A 20,742-nucleotide genomic window follows, 5' to 3' on the forward strand; every position below is an offset into this window, starting at 1 on the left:
CAACAGCACTGAAAAAGTGACTTGTAACCATTTCTTAGACATGACAGTTGCAACTTCCGCATGGTCACATGATTTTCATTTGGACGCTTGACAACTGATTCACATTTACGACAGTTGCAGAGTCCCAGAGTCATATAATCCCCTTTTGCGACCTTCTGACAAGTCAAGTCAATGGGAAAACCAGATTCACTTAACAATTGTGTTATTATTTAAGAACTGCAATGATTCACTTAACAAATGTGGCAAGAAAAGTTGTAAAATGGGACAAAACTCACTTAACCAATTTTTCACTTAACAAAATAAATTTTGGATTCAATTGTGGCCGTAAGTTGAGAACTACCTGTATTATGTGACTATAGTAAATAAGACTCTTCTCAATATTTCCAAGTATATCACAATACTTCCAAGTAGTTTTTCTCTCTCTTTAAAAAAATGAACCAATGAAATGTACTTCTGATAACTAATACTAATATTCCCCATTTATATTTCCTCTTTCTAAAATTCCCTCCCACCTCTTCTGGACTAGAGCCATATAAACTCCCCAATCCCTTGTTTTTCTCAGCATCATCACACACTTGTTACACAAAGGTGATTCATTTGGCTGCATTTTGAGCAGGAAGTCCTGTTGCCAATGACTTTTTAGGTCTTTTATTTGAAAAATTCCTCCCATGGCCGCAGTTCCTAGTCTAACGTTGAACTTCAAATGCTTTGGAATTATTGTACCAGATGAGGTGAAAAGGAAAGCCTATACAGAGTTCTTGTAAACCACCCTTCACTTGGAACTAAAATAACAGATTGCCACCAAACTAGAAAACATCTGTAATTTAGATTTTGAAACCAACTTGATGTCTCTTTTTGCATTCTGCATTACTCAAATGTCAGCCAGATTCAGGTAAGTTTTCCCCATATCTACATCTGGGAATGGGATTAAAAGCAGGATTTCACCGGGCCGTATAGGAGATTTATTTGCCAGTATTTCAAGATAATTATTCCTGGCTCAAGAATATAGGCAAGGACATAAGCAAGAATAGCCCACTGTTGCAACAACTGAATATAGAGTACTTATTTTCCAAGAGGAAGCATTTACATGCCTGCACCAGCAGATAGTGGTTGTGGAAAACCAGTGTTTGTTCAATCTCTTCCTGTTTTCAAAAGTTTGCCTTACATTCATTCTTCAGAGACTAAGTCAAGGGTCTGATTTTTAGAGATTGAGAGCACTTAGGTCACAGATATGGCAAGCCACCAGCACCTCTGAAAACCATGTTACTCTCAAGTGGTTACAGTGATGCTATTGCGTGATGCCAACGCTTCGTGCTGGCTTCCATTCTCACCTCCATTTGAAATCGTGCATATTTGTTGTTTATTTCTGCTGCACTTGTCCCTTGTCATGTTGGTATGATAGCCCTGCAAAACAGCCATACTTCTGCCAATCGGTAAATAGGTGCCAGTCGCTGCTCTGGATGAATGTAATGTGTCCCACTGGCCTTACTGTGTGTTTAGTTTCAGTCTTGTGTGTAGCAATGTCTTAGAAAAGTTCTGACTATGGTATTATTGCACTGTTGTTTTTCCCTTCTCTGTCCCTGTCTTTTCTTCCTGGCCATTTCAACAACTACTGTTCTGTCTGAAAACATTTTTTTCTGTCTCTCTTTTCTTCCTCCTTCTGTCTCTTCCATGGTCTCTTTTGCTTTCTCTCTTTCTCGATTCTCCCCCAACCCTCCTTTTCTCTCCCCTCCCTCCATTCCTCTCTCTTTGGCCTGGCCTATTCTTCTGCATGCTATTTGGCACTCCTCCCAGGAAAGACACTTGTTTGATACCATATCACTGCTGATCCAGGAATCTCTGGAAGGAGAGTTGAAGCTGATGGACAACCTGTCAGGCTCTGTATGCCATCATTATGCCCTTCCAACTACTGACACTTACAACCCTGAGAAACAGGTTAATATTATCAATTTCCAAAAGGGTTTCTTATTTGATATCAAATAGAGTTAGCTAAGAATGCCATCCGGTATGCATGCACCTGTAAGTTTCTCCCATTCAATTCAGCATTGCTTATTTCCTAGTAAACCTTCTAAGGATTGTGCTGTCAAATCAAAGCTGTGGGCAAATGGATTTCTTCTTGTTGAAAATAGGCATTATTTTCAACCCGGTCTTATTAGCGTTCAGTCATAAGCCTTGCTGAATTCAGGAGGATTTAATTCCATTACTATGGAAGTGTAACCATAACTAAACGCAAGCAAAGGATTTAGTAAATGAAAAAAACCATGCCAAAGTTTTCTTTCTGCATGTCTTGGATCCTTTATTCGATTTGCAATGTGAAAAAATACGAAGTGCCATGCGTGGCTTTTTCTCTCTTTTTGCAGTGGGCAAAACAATTTCTGCATAACAGTCCAGAAGGGGAAGATGGTATCATCTTACCGGTACTTTGGAGGGTGGATTCTTCAGTTTAATTGTAGTTATTATTATTTTTTAAATGCATGTACACATAGGACCAGTGTTTGACCATTTGTTTCTATCTTTAGAAAATGATCATCAGACAAAGCTATGGAATTTAAACTTAAGAGGCAGATTCTTCTTCCTCCCCTCCTCCTAAACAAAATTGGAAAGGAATTCCACATATACCTCTGAAACGTTTTCTTGGTTCCCCTTTAAATTTTCCCTCCTAGAGTAGAACCTCTGGTCACGAATGCTTCTGACCACGACCAAATCAAGTTCCGACCAAAAAAATCAACCTTTTTTTTTCACAGCCGATTTCCCCTTCTGCACCATTTTTTTTTGTAAGCGCCAAATATCCAAAATTAGGTTCGGGTGTATTTTCATGAACATGGCAATTTAAAGGGGGAAAATCAGCACTACCATACAGTGTCTGGAGGTTAAAATCCAATGAAAAGCAATTTCCTATAAAATAAACTAGTCTGGAATTGACCTGACAGCTTCTCTATAACTGTAGGGATAATGTGTTGATTTTTCAATTCATCTGTATGAAACCTAAGCTGAAAGTTGTAGGCTGTGTTCCATGTCAACAAATGAAGAACTGGCCTGCTTGTAACTGGAGATCCAGATAAGTGAGGATGGCCAAGAAAATGTATTAGAGATTCTTGGCACTTTGTTCAGTACATTCACTGGGACAAAGGGGCTGATGTAACTTAACATTTCAAATATTAAATTAATATTTAATTTTGGTATCAAAAGGAAGCTTCTTTTCTTTCTCCTTTCAAATCCAATTCTGACTGAGCTAAAATAATCTAATAACAGTAAAGCAATAACATCCTGTTAAAATACAGTGGAGCAAATACATACAAAATACATAGAGACTGAAACTTTACAAAATTGCTGTAAGCTTGGTTTCTTCATTCAACAAGCTTTGGGGAAGCCTTTGTAGCAATATACTAGAATCTGATAAGGTTCAATGTGCTTGTCTGAAGTGCTCCACCTGTAATCTTTTCCCACTGTTTTTCCCACTAACCCAGTTTCTTGATTACAGATTTTGAAACTGCAACATTTGCAGACAATTCTTTGCAAACCCAATTGTCATGATAAACATATTCTTTTTTTAAAAAAACATTCTTATTTCATATGCATTTATATCTGTTATGTTATGTAAGACCACCAACAAATTTTCTCAGAGGAGCGGGGACAGGCATATGATACTTAAATTTCCTTTCTGGTAGCCCTTAGAACCATGGGTGGGTTGCTGCTGGCATTATTGCCGGATTGCTTCATGTGTACCTTGCATGCGCACCTGCCGGGCATTGTTTGCACATGCACAGTTGCCTGTAAATTGTTCTGCACATCTGCAGAACATTATAAAATGCCTAAACAATATGCCAGCAATGGCATGGGCAACTAGGGAACTGGTTCGGGGGGCATGGCCAGCCTGCTGTCCCTACCGGTTCTGCGACCCAGTCCCAATTTCCACTACCGGTTCACCCGAACCAGTGCAAACTGGTAGCAACCCACCTCTGCTTAGAACTCTCCTTGATCATAAATGTTGAAAACAAATAGCACAAATTCTAATGATTTCCAATCGTTTTTGAGATTTTTTTCAAAAAAGATCATCAAAACTCTGAAATAGAATGATCACATTTAAATGCCAGCCCTCTCCTATAATTTCTCCCTACCTTCCATGTGTGAGCCACCAGCTGAAAACATGTATTTATTTTATTCATATCATTATTCCTAAAGAGATTTAGTTTGCTTAATGAAACATCAATCTGCCAGTAAGATTTCCTAGTAGTTCTGATTAAGGATACCTTAGTATATTAATTATAGTTTGATTGATCATTGAATTAAATTTGCAGATGGATAAGGATAAAACTCCTGAAGCAAGTCTTAGATTTTCCCTTAAATGATGCATACAGATATCCTAAAAGATATAATCACAGAAGAGTACTTGTTTCCTAGTGAGAAAAAAACTTTTCTTTATCAACTCCCAATTACTGAAATCAACTAATTTAAATGATTAAATTAAACATGAGTTAAGATTTCTTTTCTTCTCATTCAATCATGTCCAATTCTCAAAGACTGCTTAGACAAATCCCTGCAGTTTTCTTGGCAATATTTTTCAAAAGTGATTCCTTCAGCTTCCTTCCAAGAGCTGAGAAAAAATAACTAGCCCAAGATCACCTAGCTTGTTTGTTCCTAAGGCAACAGTACAACTTACAGTCTCCAGGTTTCTAGCCTGGTGCCTTAATCCTACGCCAAACTGGCTCTCTAAAGTTCTTACTAGAAGCCTTTTCAAAGTTTGTCAGGTCACTAAATAGCAGAAAATTTATCAGGAGGAAAACAATCGGACCCACATGTCAAAGTGCCTATTTCACAGAAATCCTCCCAAACTGGTAGTTTGCACCTGGGGCAGACTAGATAAGGTTCAATGGCATTCAAGGTAAAACTTGTCCTCTTATGTCTGGGAAAAGATTCCAGGCTAAATCCTCATTTGACTCCTCCTCCTGGTTTGGCCACTCCCTCTCCAACAAAATTATAACATTTTTTCATTCTGATGATAAGGCAAAGTTATTGTGATGCAGCAATTTATATGATCCCAGCTCCATTTATCTGTGCTAGTAGATTGACATTCACTGTTGAGCAGGGGTGTCAAATTCAAGGTTTGTGGGCCAGATATGGCCCATGGGGTGCTTAGATCTGGCCTGTGGGCCATCCTGGAAACAGCAAAGGGCCGTCCTGTGGTGCCTCTGCCAGCAAAAACATCGCTCGGGAGGGCCACACGTGCCCCACCAGCTCTGTTTTCACTGGCAGAGCGCTGCAGAAGGCCATCCTGGCTGAAAACAGGACCCGGAGGGCCTCATGTGCTCCCCCACCCCTGAGCTCCATTTTTGCTGGCAGAGGGTCACACCCACCCCATCCTGGCTACGCCCATCTGGCCCTCCAAGGTCAAACACAACCCCGATGCGGCCCTCAATGAAATTGAGTTTGACACCCCTGCTGTAGAGAAAAGATATAATAGTTCAAGGGAAATTTTCTCTGAAATATACTCATGAAATCAATTTTCATTTTTATCAGCTGAAGTAATGTAATAATATCAGTCTGGAAGCTTCATTTCCAAGAATAATTTAAGATGTCAGCCACCCAAACAGACCAGAGAGGAAAGATAACAAGATGAGCTAACTCTATTTTATTGTAAGGCTACAATAACAGAACCTTGCAAGTCCAAATGTACAGCTCTTCCACCATTACTTTTTACTGCCTGATAAATTAGGCAAATCCTTTCTTCCTTTTCTGCCCTTTATTCAGCTGCAGCCCCCACCCCTCTTTTTGTGATTGTTCTTTAGGCAGCATCTCCTTCCCTCATCTCCCAAGGTCATTCTCATATACCTTTATATCTAGCTACTTTCCATGGGCCAGAAGGGAGTTGAGAGGAAAATTTCAAGATAGCTTCTCTACTGTCCATTTCCAAAACGTTTGTCCTGTGACAGTGAAGAATTATTATTTTAATTTTTATTGATGATAGCATGATAATCTGTCTTCTTCAAATTGATGTATTTAGTTCTCAATATCAGGACCATTTACTACCAAATCAGAATTTGTGGGAAATCCTTCATAAATTTTATAATTTTGAGTTAACAATTCTATTCTTAGACTCCAAATCCTCCTTACAGCAATTATTATTGAGTGAAATTCAGCAACTTTCTTACATATTTCAGGCAAATGGGAAATTAACAGGAAACAAAGATTTTCTTCCATTCGGTCAATCCAATCAGCCAGTTTACATCTGTATTAATATAGAGAACCAAAATTGATACCTGGAACAGTACAAGACATGCAGAATTCATACTATGGATTTTTTTTTCAAATAGGGATACAGACAGTCTTAGAGAAGGATATTATTGTACCTGCAGTCCAGAATTGTGGATGACATGGCATAAAGTATAGCTTGTAAAAAAACTATTGTGTACTAAACAGACAAAATATTAGTAAAGCAACTAACTAGCTTAAACAATCTCCTGCACAGACGGTGCTTATAATAGTACAGTGCTAAAATTCTATGCCTCTGTAGATTAGTTTCAAGTGCACAAGCTTATTTTTGATGTCATTCTGCTCTATCTTTGTTGAATTAAAAAAATGAAGTGAAAAGCCACAGTAATTTAAATCTATAACTCTATTTTTCCAAGGGGAAATGAACTTGCCCATAAAAATTAAGGGTGCATAAGAGTCTTCTATGCAATTTACTTTTAGCCAATATTTTAGCTGACAAGTTCTCATACATGCCTCTTTATCAGAAACCTATGGTAATTGCAATCTGGGAAAGCATTGGAATGCAGCAATGGACCGGAAACATCACTGTTGTAAATTTAGCCTGGACTATTTCTAATGCTGTGTGTGCACCATAAAGCATCAGGCTTAGTACCTTTGCCTTAAAGGCTTTTACTGCTTCAGGGACAAAATTATTGCCTTTGCTGCTGGCAAATTGAGTTGGAAGGGTTTTTCTTTCTGTTTCTTTGCACATATACATTTGGTTCTTCCTCATTAAAGAGGGTTTGGAAGATAACTTCTACATGTTTAAAATCATTCGCTCTATGGTGAGATTGTTTATCTTCCAATTATGTATTTATCTGCTACATGTCTTGTTAAAGATTACCAAGAATATTTTGTTTTGGTGTAATAGTTATTTAAATTTTCTTTGTTATAGTACATTGTTAATTGCAAATTCTACCTTAGGTCCAACTGGGATAAGGATAAAATCACTGCATTACTCATTTTTATTTAACTTGAGTAAGAGAATTAATATAAAGATTAAGTAATGCGAGCAAGTATATTGCTTTGCTTGCTTGCTTCTTGAAATCTAAGATTGGATATACAATTTGGAGAGGTGCATCTGACTTTCATATAGGTATTTTCTTATAGTGTAATAATCTACAGTAGAAGAAACTAACTTAGCTTATAGTTTCTGGCCTAATATTGAATCAAATGGTGCTTCAAATCAAGCACCTTGAAACTTAAATATATGCCTCAGTGGTGGATTGCAAATATTTTTACTACCAATTTGAGTGCACTCCCACATGCGCGTGCAACGCTTCTGCGCATGTGCAGAAGTGTCCAGGCAGGAGGGCGGGGCCTCCCACTGCCGCTACTAACAATTTGGCTGAACCGGGCCAAACCAGGAGCAACCCACCACTGATATGCCTCAATTTTTTGATAAAACAAATTAATTGTTTACTTGAAACAATCTATCTTGAAACATTAATTTTTTCAAACAATTATTGGGAGGCATTTTGTTTACAGAAATGGGAGTAAAAGTTAAGAGATACAAGATATAGAGAGAGCCAGTTTGGTTTAGTGGTTAAGGCTAGAAACTGGGAGACTGTGAGTTCTAGCCCTGCCTTAGCCATGTAAGTCAGCTGGCTGACCTTGGCCCACTCACTCTCAGACCAATTCAACTCAAAGGTTCTTGTTGTGGGGAAAATAGAAGGAGGAAGGAGTATCAGATGTATTCACTACCTTGAATTGTTTATAAAAAATAATAAAAGTGAGAAATAAATAAACAAGTAAATTTAAGACATAGGTTTATTGGATATGCATGAAATAATTGAAGAATAGTCACTTAGATCTTTAAGGTAGACCAGGGCAGGAAACATAAACTAGAGCTCTTTATTGATATAGGATATACAATAGTAACAATCTTGAATGCCTGACAGCATTTCCCTTCCTTCCCTCTTATGCTGAAGGGAATCAAGGCAGAATCACTTCAAGTTTCTTTCTAACCCTTTCTTCATTTCCTAGGGTAGTTCATGTTTCGCTGACTTCTACATTCCTTCTCCAAGGTCATTTCTGTGGTTTTCTATGTGTCCTGCCTTTAACCATGCTGTTGGTGTGATTGAAGGAGTATGTAATCTATCTCCCCTTGACCTTGAGATTTGGAATGGAGAGTTCATCTTTATTTTTGTTTGTTTCTTTCTTTCTTGAAATTGCTCCTGGCCAAAAAAAGGGCTTGAAAAAAACATTACTCTTCATAGAAAACATGGTGCTTGGTATATGAATTCCAGTTTTGAATATTAATTTCACCTACCCCTTGTATATAAAATTAAAGAATCAGTGAAATCATAATTGCTAACTCATTTTAGATCTCCTGTCTGATGTCCAGCTTTTGTGACATAAATTTTTTTAAAAGATTACATTGAACACTTGACACTTAAATGCAGAGGCTAGATCCAGTGTGTTGTGGTAAGAGTTCTTCTGCAATGATCCTGCTGAACCTGGGAGAGTAACGCTTTTAGAAGGCAAGGATTGGCAACCCTTTCAGATTTCAGAGACTCAATCTTGTGTGATTCCAGGTGCTTCTTCTCCACCAAAGCACAAGCCAAAATCTCATGAGATTGTTAATTTGAAGAGTTGTGCAACTTTTAAATTCAAGTTGCTTCAACATTGCTTCAAAATCATTTTAACTGGAGTTGGTTGTACAATTTGGGGAACAGCAGTTATGTTGGCACCCAAAAGCTCTGTGTTGCCAAGCCTTGTGACAAAGCCCAGGGTTCCTTCTGTTCCAAAAATGGGGGATCATCGCCTTTTTAGGTGCAATCAGATTTACCATATTTTGCGGAGTATAAGATGCACCGGAGTGTAAGAAGCACCAAGATTTTAAAGAGGCAATTTAAAAAAAAAACGTTTTTACACTCTGCAGACCTCCCAAAAATAGCCTGTCAAGGGGCACGCATAGCCTTTAGGAGGCTTATAGGGGGCTGGGGGGGGGGCAAAAATGAGCAAAAAAAATGGCCTGTCTTTTGCTCATCTCTGCCCTCCCAAGCCCCCAGGAGCAGTCTGCAAGGCTACTATGGCTATTTTTGCAAAGGGAGCAGGAGGCCAAAAATGCTCTATTCAGTGTATAAGATGCACCCAGATTTTCACCGTCTTTTTCGAAGGAAAAAGGTGCGTCTTATACTCCGAAAATACGGTAATTGTATAGTTCATTGTTCCTCAGTTTGATACATTCTTTAAAGCAAAAAACAAACAAACCCTGAAAACATCTGAGAAAGTGACTTCCAGAAAGACAGTTTTGCCCTGGTGTTTTGAAATCTGGAGCTAGAGAATTATATTTTTGAAAATAATGTATCATTTAAATGTAATTGGGATGGTTTTTAAACGTTCTGGAGATGCTGGCCCTTTGATCCCTCAACGACAGTATCCTCAGTGCAGTTTGTGGCTTCCATTTTGCTTATTTGTAAGCCTGGTTAAAAGAATTAGAAAAAAAAGGAAGAGGGGGGGGGAATTCAGTCACTTTTCCTGAGGATCCTAGCTACAGAATAATGAGCATGACATAAATGCACTTAATAGCACGGGAAGCACCTCCATGTTTATAGGATAATGATTGTGGTAATCACTTTCTTTTTTCTCAAAGACATGTATATGTGTCCTGGTTTCTTATGTTTGATCATCTCTCCCTTGTTTAGATCCCTCTAGCTGAGATGGAGGCTTTGTCTCTGACGTCAGATATTCTCTCTGAAAATTCCTGGTCCTTAGCTCTGACGGATGACTCTTTACCTGATGATAATAACACACTCTTACTTAATGCCCTGGAGAGCAATGTACATACACTGGTCACTGTATTTTATGATGTTTACAGGGTTCTAAATACTGTTGTCAAGAGGGTAATAACAGCTATGGCATTTTCAGATGAGCAATTCTTAACCTTTTATTAGCATAAAGAAATCTGTTCCATTGGGATTACCCTCAATACTACCTCTGAGGTTGTATTTCTACTCTTTTATTATGGGTATCAGCCACTAAGAAAATCAGATTCTCTTGAAAAGTATATCAAGCCACATCAAAGTGATTGCATTGCTTACAGATATGTGGAAAATGTCATGATATAATGATCCCACTTTTAAATCCAAACTGTGCTACAAACAGGTGTCTAGGAAGTTTTGCAGGCAACGCCTTTTACAGTTTTCTCAACTTGTACTCTTTAAGTTTTTAATCAAGGATGGCTTTTTAAAACATTGTGAGACATGTTTACCAGTATTTTGAGCCCTGCTTTAACCATCTCCTCCTGAAACATTAGATATTATTAGCTGCTTAATAGCTTAATAGCAATCAAATGCTTTATTTCTGCTGTATAATAGGCATAACTCCTTCCCAACATTAAGTGGATCCATTCTTATTTTACTCTTGTTCACATATCTACCTTTAAGCTGTGTGTTGTGTTGATGAATTCTCTTATCATTTTAGTAGATTGCCATAACAGTTATTACTTAAGTGGGACGCATATCTTTTAAACCGTGACAATATTTCCCATCATGCTTCATGGCATCATTTGCAAAAGACTTAGAAGGCTTCGGTGAGAGTTTTTGAATGGTGAATTTCCATTCAAAATGGGATGCTAAATGAAGGGGAGCATTTTACTGTCTATCAAGATCAATCATAAAGTAGGATTATGGCTCTGGCAAACTCTAAACTCCCATAGATTACTTGCATCAAATTAGAAGTCAATCCAGTCACTTGGCAAAAATATTAAACTCTCTTACTTCATGCAAGCTGTAGAAGCTTGTAAACGAGTGTAAATATTATTTAAGAATGCATACCTTCAATATTAATAATTCAAATTGCTTTAATTTGAATTACTTTTATGTTATTACATAAAAATATTTCAACACTCTCATACAATTGAGAAACTTACATTTTTAAATTTTGGCCCTTTAATTTTTAAAATATTTTGGAAGAGTTCAGTATATTAAAAAAAATCATCTTTTTTTTGTTTTAATGCCAGTTTCAGATATATCACATATATAAAATCAGTTTTATTTCTTCATAGGGAACTATGGGTATAATTGCACCAACTGTTTTTCACAGTATATTAAATTAGCAAATGTTATGCGTGGTTTATAATATTTAGACTTAATCTGACTCCTTATCCCCTTATCTCAGTATGATTTATTCATAAAAAAGTGAGATATTCATAAAACTGCTACTAATTAAGATTGGAATTTAAACACAACAATGGAAAACATTCTCTATTGCTTTTCATCTAAGCTATCAGGTCATTCTTACTCCAACAAGACCTAAGAACTTGTTGCATTTATTATTAACGGCGTATTTATATTGACTAATTTATTAATCTCCATGGAAACTTTCACTTTTGTTGTTTCAAATTGTACAGTATCCAATTATTTTACAGTTCTATAATTTGGCAAAGTTAAATATCTAAGAACACATGGTGCATTCATTTTTTTTAAAAAAATCAATGTTCTACACGATTGGGTTGGATCTAGACTAAATCACATCATGTCTTATTGAAATTAAAGGGTCCTAAGTTAGTAATGAGTACTACATCTATTCTTAAGTATCTTAAAGGTTTTTCAGAAAGAAGAACATTTTAGATGCCAAACCGAATGACATCCTGCAACTAGTCCTTCTATCCTTCTTAACAGATTTTAACAGATTTCTATTTCTGCTAAGAGAAATGAAACCATGGGGAAAGTAGGAATGGTTCTGAAGGCAGAGTGATGGAAACCTTATTTGGAAGTAACCTGTGTCTACTTAGGCTGACAGTATTGTTAGAAGAGCAAATGTATGCAGAAAGCAAAGATAATAAAAGTGTTTTTAAAAATACTATATGTAGACAACAGATGGAGCAGCTGATATAGATATATTCAAACCATAATGAATGGCAATTTTATCTTGTCAAATGAAATTCCACAAATTGAGCATATATTCATTGAAGCTGTCTGGGCATAGCTAGTATTTGCCATGAAATAAAATATATCACTGCAGTAGGGAGGGAAAGATAATTGATATAGCGATTCAACTGATTTTAATTGAATTAAGATATCATCTAATTTAAGAAATAAAAAAGACTTGATAGTCGTGTACCATGCATTTAACTCTTTTTATCTGAATCATTAGCTATAGATGAATCTAATATCTAAATCCTTAATTGAAACCAGAGTTAAATTCGGTCTATGTATTAGAGAAATTAAAAACTATTGGTTAAATCTACTGCATAATATGCACGCTATTTATGTTTTGTTTCACTATGAATTAGATTAGAAAATCATTATAAGATTTTCTAACAGATTGTTTTTCAGCTATTATGAAAACTAGAACAAGACCAGAGACTTTGGTAACAGTACATTTTTATTATTTAGATTTTTTTATTTTAAAATGTATTTTCCTTATTGTTGAAGATACATTATCAATGTTCTTTTGTAATTCGGCTTGTATATGCAGGCATTTTTTAAAGCAATACAAAATCAAGGTCACAAACAGAATACGCATTCTATAATAGTATATTGTCACTGTACATCATGTATATAACGAAATTGTCTATAGACAAACATAGCTCCCTTTTTGTTAAGAAAATTAACTAGAATTATGAACGGATTCCTGCAAAAGCTTCCTTTGAGCAGGAAGAGATTGAAAAGATTTGTATTACCGATTTAAAGGACTAAAGTTTTGCAAAGCATGCAATTGTTAACCAAGCCTTGAGGCATGATGCTTGTTCAATTAATCCTGAAATAGTCATGGTTTATTGTTGCAATGTTGTTTCTCTGTTCCCCTGTATTGTATATTTTGTTCTTAATGTGGTTCATTCTGTGTGTGGTGCTTTAGTAATAATGTAGGATTATTGCTTCCCGGTCAACTCATTTGTGCAATTTCATTTGGTTATACTAGAAGCTGTACAGCCTAATAAATTGCATGCTCACCACATTTTGTGTCTGTTGCAGTGGTTGTCGCCACAGTTCCAATAAACACATGCTTTTTTCCCACTTCTGTGACATTCTCTTTCTCTCTTTTTCTTTTTTTAGACCGATCTTCCTTCCATTAATGACCCCCTGATTCTCTCATCAAACCAGGATCTGCTGAGAGTAGGGAAGACTTCTGTGGGTCGCACCCACTCTCTGCCGAATGACAGCTATATGTTTCAGGCGCCAGATGCTGGCCCATATGATGCTGGCCCCTTGGGAGAAAAAAACTCATCTCATCAAAAATCTCAATCAGGTACGAAGCATTCGCCTCAAAAAAATTTTTATTATTTTTTAAACATGCAAATGTGGTTTTCCGGCTAAAGCTTTATGGAAGTGTTAGTTTGTGTGCTTTTGTTAGCCTTGGATATAATTTGCAAGCTGCATGGAAGAGTCTAATGCTGATCAGAAATGAACAACTAAACTTCGGGGGGGGGAGGAATCCTACCAGTTTAACAACCGGTTCGCTGAGTGTGCACTTTGAAAATTCACCTTCCGCATTACTGCTAGCAAGGAAAACAGCTGAGGCGCAGCAATCCACTCTGCCACGCCGATCAGCTGGGCTTTGGAAAAGGAAACAGGTGAGTATAGCGCAGGGGCGCGGAGGGGCACTTCAAATTCAGAGTGAACCTGTTTGCTCCCAGTTGATAGTCAGAGCTAGAACCAGTTTGAACCGATAGAATCCCACCCCTAGCTAAGCTCCCTTTGCCGAATTGAATGGTCCTTGTACATAAATCCCCACAAATCCTGATTGCCTTGAAAAGGAAATGGATCAGTGGTGGGATTCTGCCGGTTCGCACTGGATCGGGAGAACCGGATGGTGAAATGTACTGATCCGATGAGAGGAGGTTCGACCTGTGGACCTGGAAGTAACTTCCGGAACGCCTGCCGTGGCCCTGTCGCTCCTTGCTCACCCCCGCCCGTATGGAAGCCACTCCATCGCTCGCTCCCCCCACCCATCCGCACTATCCTAGCCCAATTCGGTGTCAAGTCGCATACCTGGGAGTGGAGGTGGTGAACGGAGAAGCATGGAGAGGTCCAGCGGCACAATCCACCAGACAGCAGCGGCAAGCTTAGGAGTTTTCTCCTGGATTCCTCTCTGTCTTGTTTCCTCCGATCTCCCAAAGTTCTTTCCCCAGAGTGTGATAACTTTTTCCTGGATTCCCCCCTGTCATGCCTCCTCCATTCTCCCAAAGTTCTTTCCCCAGCATGTTATAGCTTTCTACTGGATTCCCCTCTGTTCTTTCCCAGAGTGTGGTAGCTTTGTCCTGGATTCCCCTCTGTCTTGCCTCCTCCAATCTCCCAAAGTTCTTTCACTAGCATGTGATAGCTTTCTACTGGATTAATCTCTGTCCTGCCTTCTCCGATCTCCCTAATTTCGGTCCTTAATCCTCCAGTTGTCTATTTTTGGGAGGTTTTCCCCTCTCTTCCCCCCCCCTTCATAGGAGTCCCAAAAAAAATTGCCACATGGCTTGGGGGGGGGGTCATGTGAGTGAGTGTGCATGAGTGATGTCAAGTTGGTCATACCTGCCCGGTCACATGACTGCCAAGCCACACTCACAAAATAGGCCACACCCACAGAATAGGTTCTAAAAAAATTGAAACCCACCACTGAAATGGATGATGAGGATAAGAAGCAAGCTGGGCTGGCAGGAATGCTTAATTTCTTGCTACAACTTCTTCTACAAAGTTCTATTTGAAATAGCATGGCAACTATTTAGACCAGGGAAGAATGAAAAACCTCATGTTGTTTTACCACTCCAAATTAGCCCAGCTGAAACAGCTTTTTCCATGAATCATACACCCTTGTAACGCAGAGAAGCCCTTATTTTTAAAAATAACCTGATCTTTTTTTGGGATGGTTCCTTGCTCACAATCTCTGATTGTTAAGCTTGTCCTTCGCAGCCGTAAGTACATTCATCAAGTCATTTCGTGTCATCACTTGTTTTCTCCATTGTGAAATATCTTAGGTATAGACTCTTTTTAAGACGTGAAAATTGGAACTCAAACTTGCTAGATTAATTAACAGCGGATGACCCCCGCCCCCTAAAACACCTAAGGCTCCCATGTGACCTTGCCACCCCTTCTTCCTCACACAATGAAAGCTGTGAATGTCGCTGTGACACTGCTGCAAATTCTGCCTAACCCAGCACAGAGCGGTGGAATAGATGGAGAAGAAAAATATACAAGGACAATCAGACTGCATCTCAAACAATAGTACAGGAGTGTTGCAGGACTGTTACTGTGTGTGGCAGCCCATCGTTAGCCACTCTACATTGTTTCAGACTGAGTACTGCTCTCCCTTAGCAGTAATGTGAAGTGAGATAGGACAACATCTGTACAGTATTTGTTTTTCTAAAGTGTTGAAATTGCACAATCACCTCTCTGCTCTCTGCAATGAAAAGCAATCTTATTAAAGTCCCAGGAAGAAGAACCAAGACTTCCTTAACAAGAATCCTAGGGGGGTTGGCCTGAGACTAGTTTCTCTCCTCAACCGTTTCTCAGAAAGCCCGTTCCAGGATCAAGGAGAATTTATTGTCAAGTGCCATCACCCAGCACTTGAGAATACTGTACAGAATGGTACAATATGTGAAGAGGTTAGTGGAAGGATATTAAAATTTGCATATTAATGAGAACACTTGCTGTTTAGCAGCAGGAATAAAAATGCTGAAACTATAGCTATTAAGCAAAGCACGTGTACCTTGACACTTTAAGCTTAGCATATAATAAGATAAAATCACATGCAGTATTCAACATAGCTTAACTTAAGAGTTCATAAAATGATCCACGTGTAAAATATCAAAATCAAGGAATCAAGCTTGATTTCAGCGCAGCACAACAAAAACAAAATCTAAACACAACAACACCGCTAGAGGCTTATGCAATATCAGCCTAGTTCATAATTCAATAGAAAAGTGAAGTTCTAAAGATGAACTAACATGTAGACATAGCATTTTTTTTTAAAAAAAATACTAAGAGTATCCATAATTTATATTTGCATATAAATATAAATGATATTTATAAACCAACCATGAATCACAGTTCCCTAGGCAGTGTATAAATTTCTTGGCAATACAGGATAAAATAAAAAAGTAGCAATGTATTTCATATAATAATAAAAACCATAATAAACACAGCAGCTAAAGTCCCAGTAGAACCTACATCAAAACAATATTCTGTTTTCCCATAATACCTGGGACATGATATGCCAAACTCTAAAATAGTCTCCTCAAATTCCTGGAAAAATTAAAATGTCCAAGGATTAATGTGAACTCTCAGCAAAAATCATATGGCTTTTAATTGCTTCCAAAACAAAATACAGGTAGTCCTCAACTTACAACATTTCATTTAGTGAACATTCAAGTTACAACGGCACTAAAAAAACTGACTTATGACCATTTTTCATATATATGACCATTGCAGCATCCCGATGGTTATGTGATTTACATTCGAAGGCTTGACAATCAATGTTCCCTCTAATTTTTTTTCAGGGTGAGCGGAAAAGTATAGTGTTTGAGCGGCACAGTTTCATGCCTGAGCACCTAAGAGAGCAACAGTTTGAACTTCTGTCTCGTCTGCTGGACATTTGCGCAACATTCCAAGCGCCAAGCACCAATTGTGAGCGAGGTTTCAGCCTGATGAATGCCAGGCATGAAAATGTGCTACTCAAACACTATACTTTTCCGCTCACCCTGAAAAAAAAAAGACTTCTGCTCAGCTTTTAGATCATTAGACTGGCTAGAGAGAGACATGGCACCAACAGGTCCTGGGTCCTGGCATTTTGCAGGCAACCTGTCCTCTCACATTCCTTTGGAATGCAACCCATCACATGTGAATTAGATTTTGCCAATTATCCTATTAAAAGATAATCCTATTATTCTAAAATATGACTAACTCGATATTAAAAATGTAAATATTTAATGCTGATAAATAATAGCAGTAATTGTTATTTAGTATGATTAAAATCAGTATTGATATATCAATATATCTATCAAAATTGACAATAAACACTAAAATAACAATACAAATATATAATGTGGAATATAAATGTAATAAATATAATATATAAATGCAACATAAATGTAATAAAATAATTTATCATGAAACTCTCCCCCTTTAAAGTAATAAGATCAATTAAATAGTCTAGCAAGTTTGGACAATATGCTATATGTTATGTTACTTAAGAATATATATGCCTCAGAATCAGATACAACATCCACATCATTTCCAACTGAGTCAATAAAATGATATGCCATGCCAAAACTATTTTAAATAAAGATATGAAATTAATCAAGTATTGCATTTATTTTTCAAAATGAATGTAGAATTTTTTTATTATTTAAGTTTTGTACCCTATCTTTTCTAACTAACGTTAACTTTAAAAACATGTTACATCAGACTACAATACAAGTAATTAAATGAAGACTAAAATAAGTGTTTTGGCATATTGAGCTTTTTATATTTCTTTCTAATATTGCTTCCTTAGTTGAGAACTTCCTCCTCAGCTTACTTACGCATTAACTGTTTGTTGCTTTTATGGCTTATTCATTCACTGCTCCATCTTCAGTTTTTTTCACAGGGGGCAGGGCTTCCTTCCTTCCTTCCACTCCTTTGGCCACCAATTTTGATCCAATTCTCTCTCTCTCTCTCTCTCTCTCTCTCTCACACACACACACACACACACACACACACGTGTTCTTTGGGGGGGGTTGAATTACTCCGCCTCACTGCGCAAAGTCAGCTCAGCATGTGTTCGGCCCCTGCTTACGCCGAATCAAATCTGCAGCCGGCGGGCAAAGCAGTGGCGGTGGTGCCTCCCCCTCCGCTCGGAGCACCTCAGCTGGGCTCTGGGTTATCCCTGCCATCGCTTCCACCTCCGCCGCTTTCCTACTAGCTCCCGCGGCCTCAAAAGCACGGCAGAGGAGGAAGGGGGAGGGATAACGCGGGGGCCAGCTCAGGTGCTCCGCATGGAGAGAGAGGCACCACTGCCACGGGCAGCTCATCAAAACAAGTCTGGGGAGGTCCTTTGCAGGCGGCCAGTTCTAGCCGCCTGCAAAGGACTTCCCCATGTTTGCTTTGGTAGAAAGCTCTGCGCGGCAGTTAGAAATCTCTGCGCGGGGGTTTCTAGCCACGTGCGCGGCCGCGCAGGCGCGCACCTTAGAGGGAACAGTGTTGACAATTTGTTCATAGTTCTGATAGTTGCAGTGTCCTAACATCATGTGATCCCCTTTTGCGACCTTCGACAAGCAAAGTCAATGAGGAAGCCAGATTCACTTAACAATCGTGTTACTAATTTAGCAACTGTAGTGATTCATTTAACAAATGTGGCAAGAAACTTCGTAAAATGGGGCAAAACTCACTTAACAAATTTCTCACTTGGCAACATAAATTCTAGAGTCAATTGTGGTCATAAGTTGAGGACTACCTGTTGATCTTTTTCATTCAGCATTCACAAAAAAATAGTTGCCACCCTAGAAATTCAGTGGAAGATGGGTTTCTTTCAGAAGAAAGTGCTTTAAGTGCCTCTCAGTATTTTAAAAGCAAGTAAATGCTTACCTATTCTGTGTTTATTTGTTTTCAGAAGCAGCCCATTTTGTTTATGTCACTAAAGATTTGTAAAGATGGTGGAATGCAAGAACAAGTAGCCATAAAAACTTAAATAATTTCCTTCCCATCCCCTCCATTGCCAGATTATATGTGAAAGGAGACCTTGTTAAGCAAACTACATGTAGTTTGCTTAACCTCAAAATAATAACGGCAAATTAATCTCAAAATGATAGTGGCAAGTTTGGAAGACCCATCCCCAGGAGACCCCTCCCTGATTCTCAGTCTATCCATCTCCTCATAGCAATAAATGTTTTCTACTATTATTTGGCTCATTTTTTCCAAGCAGAAGGTGCACTTCTAAACAAAGCGCTAATTCTATGTTTGATTTAATCTGTAAAACCACGTTTATTCCTTAAGAATGTCTGTGGGAACTTCTTAGTCTAGAGTCTACCATCTCTGTTGTGCATCCTTCTCAGCTCAAACTCCAGAAAGCCAACTTCAGAGTTGAGAAGGTCTCTGGAAAGGAATAGAAATGGTGCCAGCGAAGCTCTGCATGTTCTCCGTGGAAGCTCTGCATGTTCTTAAGATGCCTCAGTAGCTGGGTATCATCACACATGCTTCCCGTGGCAGAGAAAAGTGTTTCAGGGGACCAAGCAGTGCTATGGGTTCATTAGATACGGAGCCAAAATACTTGAGTAAGACTGTGTGTGTGTGTGTGTGTGTGTGTGTGTGTGTGTGTGTGTGTGTGTGTGTGTGTGTACGTACAGGCATGTGGGCGCACACACCTTCAGACTGCTTGGACTCCTGGTAAGCAATGTTCCCTCTAATTTTTTTTCAGTGTGAGCAGAAAAGTATAGTCTTTGAGTGGCACATTTTCATGTCTGAGCACCTGAATTTTTTTCACAGATGTTTCACAGAGCCATTGATTTATAGGATCTGAATTGGAATGGAGAAAAATGGTTTTGTGCATGAGTGTGTGTTTATGTGTGTGTGTTTGTGTTTGAGTGAGCGAGGGATCCGGTAAGGGAACTGTGCCTATTTAGAAAAGAAGGTAAATTATTGCAAACATGATCAGTCGAAGATACGTATGGGGACAGGTTGGGCAGTAGAGAGAAAGTGATAAAAGAGTAGGAGAGAGGAAGAGAGGAAGAAAAAAGAGGGAAGAGAGACAGAGAAGGAGAGAGAAAGTGACAGAAAAGTGGGAAAGGAGAGAGAGAGAGAGACAAAGAGAAAGGATGAGACAGAAAGAGACAAAGAGGAGAGAGAAGGAGAGAAAAAGTGACAGAAGAATGGAAAAGAGAGAAAGAGAAGAGAGACAAAGAGAAAGAGGATGAGAGAGACAGAGAGAGAGAAGAGAGGAAGAGGAAAGAGGAAGAAAGAACATCTCATTTCAACCCTGAGGTGCAAATATTCTCTTTGATTGGTAATGTTATTTGTCCATTTACTATCCAATACTCTCATTCCTCCTTAAGTTCATCAAGAATTTTCCTCTTTTTATTGAATTTATCACAATACCTTGAGAACAACTTTTTCAGCATAGCTTTTCAGCTATTTAAAATATATAGAAATTTAGGTCACGTTTTCAGAACATTAGTCTACTATTTATAAGTCACTAAGTCAAAGAAACAGAATTCAGAAAGTTGGCTTCCCTTTTTGTAATTGCCTATTGCCTGCTTAACCTTTTACCTACATTTTTGATAACTGATATTCACTTGTTGACCCAAGAAGCCCATCGTAGAAAGAAACCTTCCATATGAACTTTGTTTGGTTTCCATGGAATGAAGTTTGATCTTTTTCTCAACCATACAGTAGCATATTCTTTCTAAGGAGGATATAATCAAGATAGTCCATAATTGCCTATCAATCTAACAGTATAGCAATTGACAATCTCTCTATATTTCAACTCTAACTCTTTCAGTCTTAAAGGTTTGGTGAGGAGAAATCCAAAAATTCTTTTAAAGAGGAAAAAAAATGCTTGCACAATTGCATCCATGGAGACATGTAT

At 38.2% G+C, this 20,742-nt stretch overlaps 1 protein-coding gene across 7 annotated transcripts in view; it reads left to right on the plus strand.

Annotated features, from left to right (window-relative positions):
• The window catches only part of CACNA1G (calcium voltage-gated channel subunit alpha1 G), a 248,541-nt gene that overhangs the window by 212,935 nt on the left and 14,864 nt on the right, over positions 1-20,742 (plus strand). For 4 of the 7 annotated variants that reach the window (XM_087710029.1, XM_087710023.1, XM_087710024.1 and 1 more), the window contains 3 exons: positions 1,795-1,935; positions 9,900-10,034; positions 13,254-13,446. In XM_087710029.1, the coding sequence (XP_087566155.1) occupies positions 1,795-1,935; positions 9,900-10,034; positions 13,254-13,446 (469 nt within the window). The remainder of the gene's footprint in view (positions 1-1,794; positions 1,936-9,899; positions 10,035-13,253; positions 13,447-20,742) is intronic. The other 3 variants (XM_087710026.1, XM_087710027.1, XM_087710028.1) reach the window with 3 other exon arrangements.

This window comes from Thamnophis sirtalis, unplaced genomic scaffold (assembly GCF_051295495.1).
Source record: "Thamnophis sirtalis isolate CommonGarterSnake01/CBP01778 unplaced genomic scaffold, rThaSir2_p1.2 scaffold_3, whole genome shotgun sequence".
NCBI classification, from domain to species: Eukaryota; Metazoa; Chordata; class Lepidosauria; order Squamata; family Natricidae; genus Thamnophis; species Thamnophis sirtalis.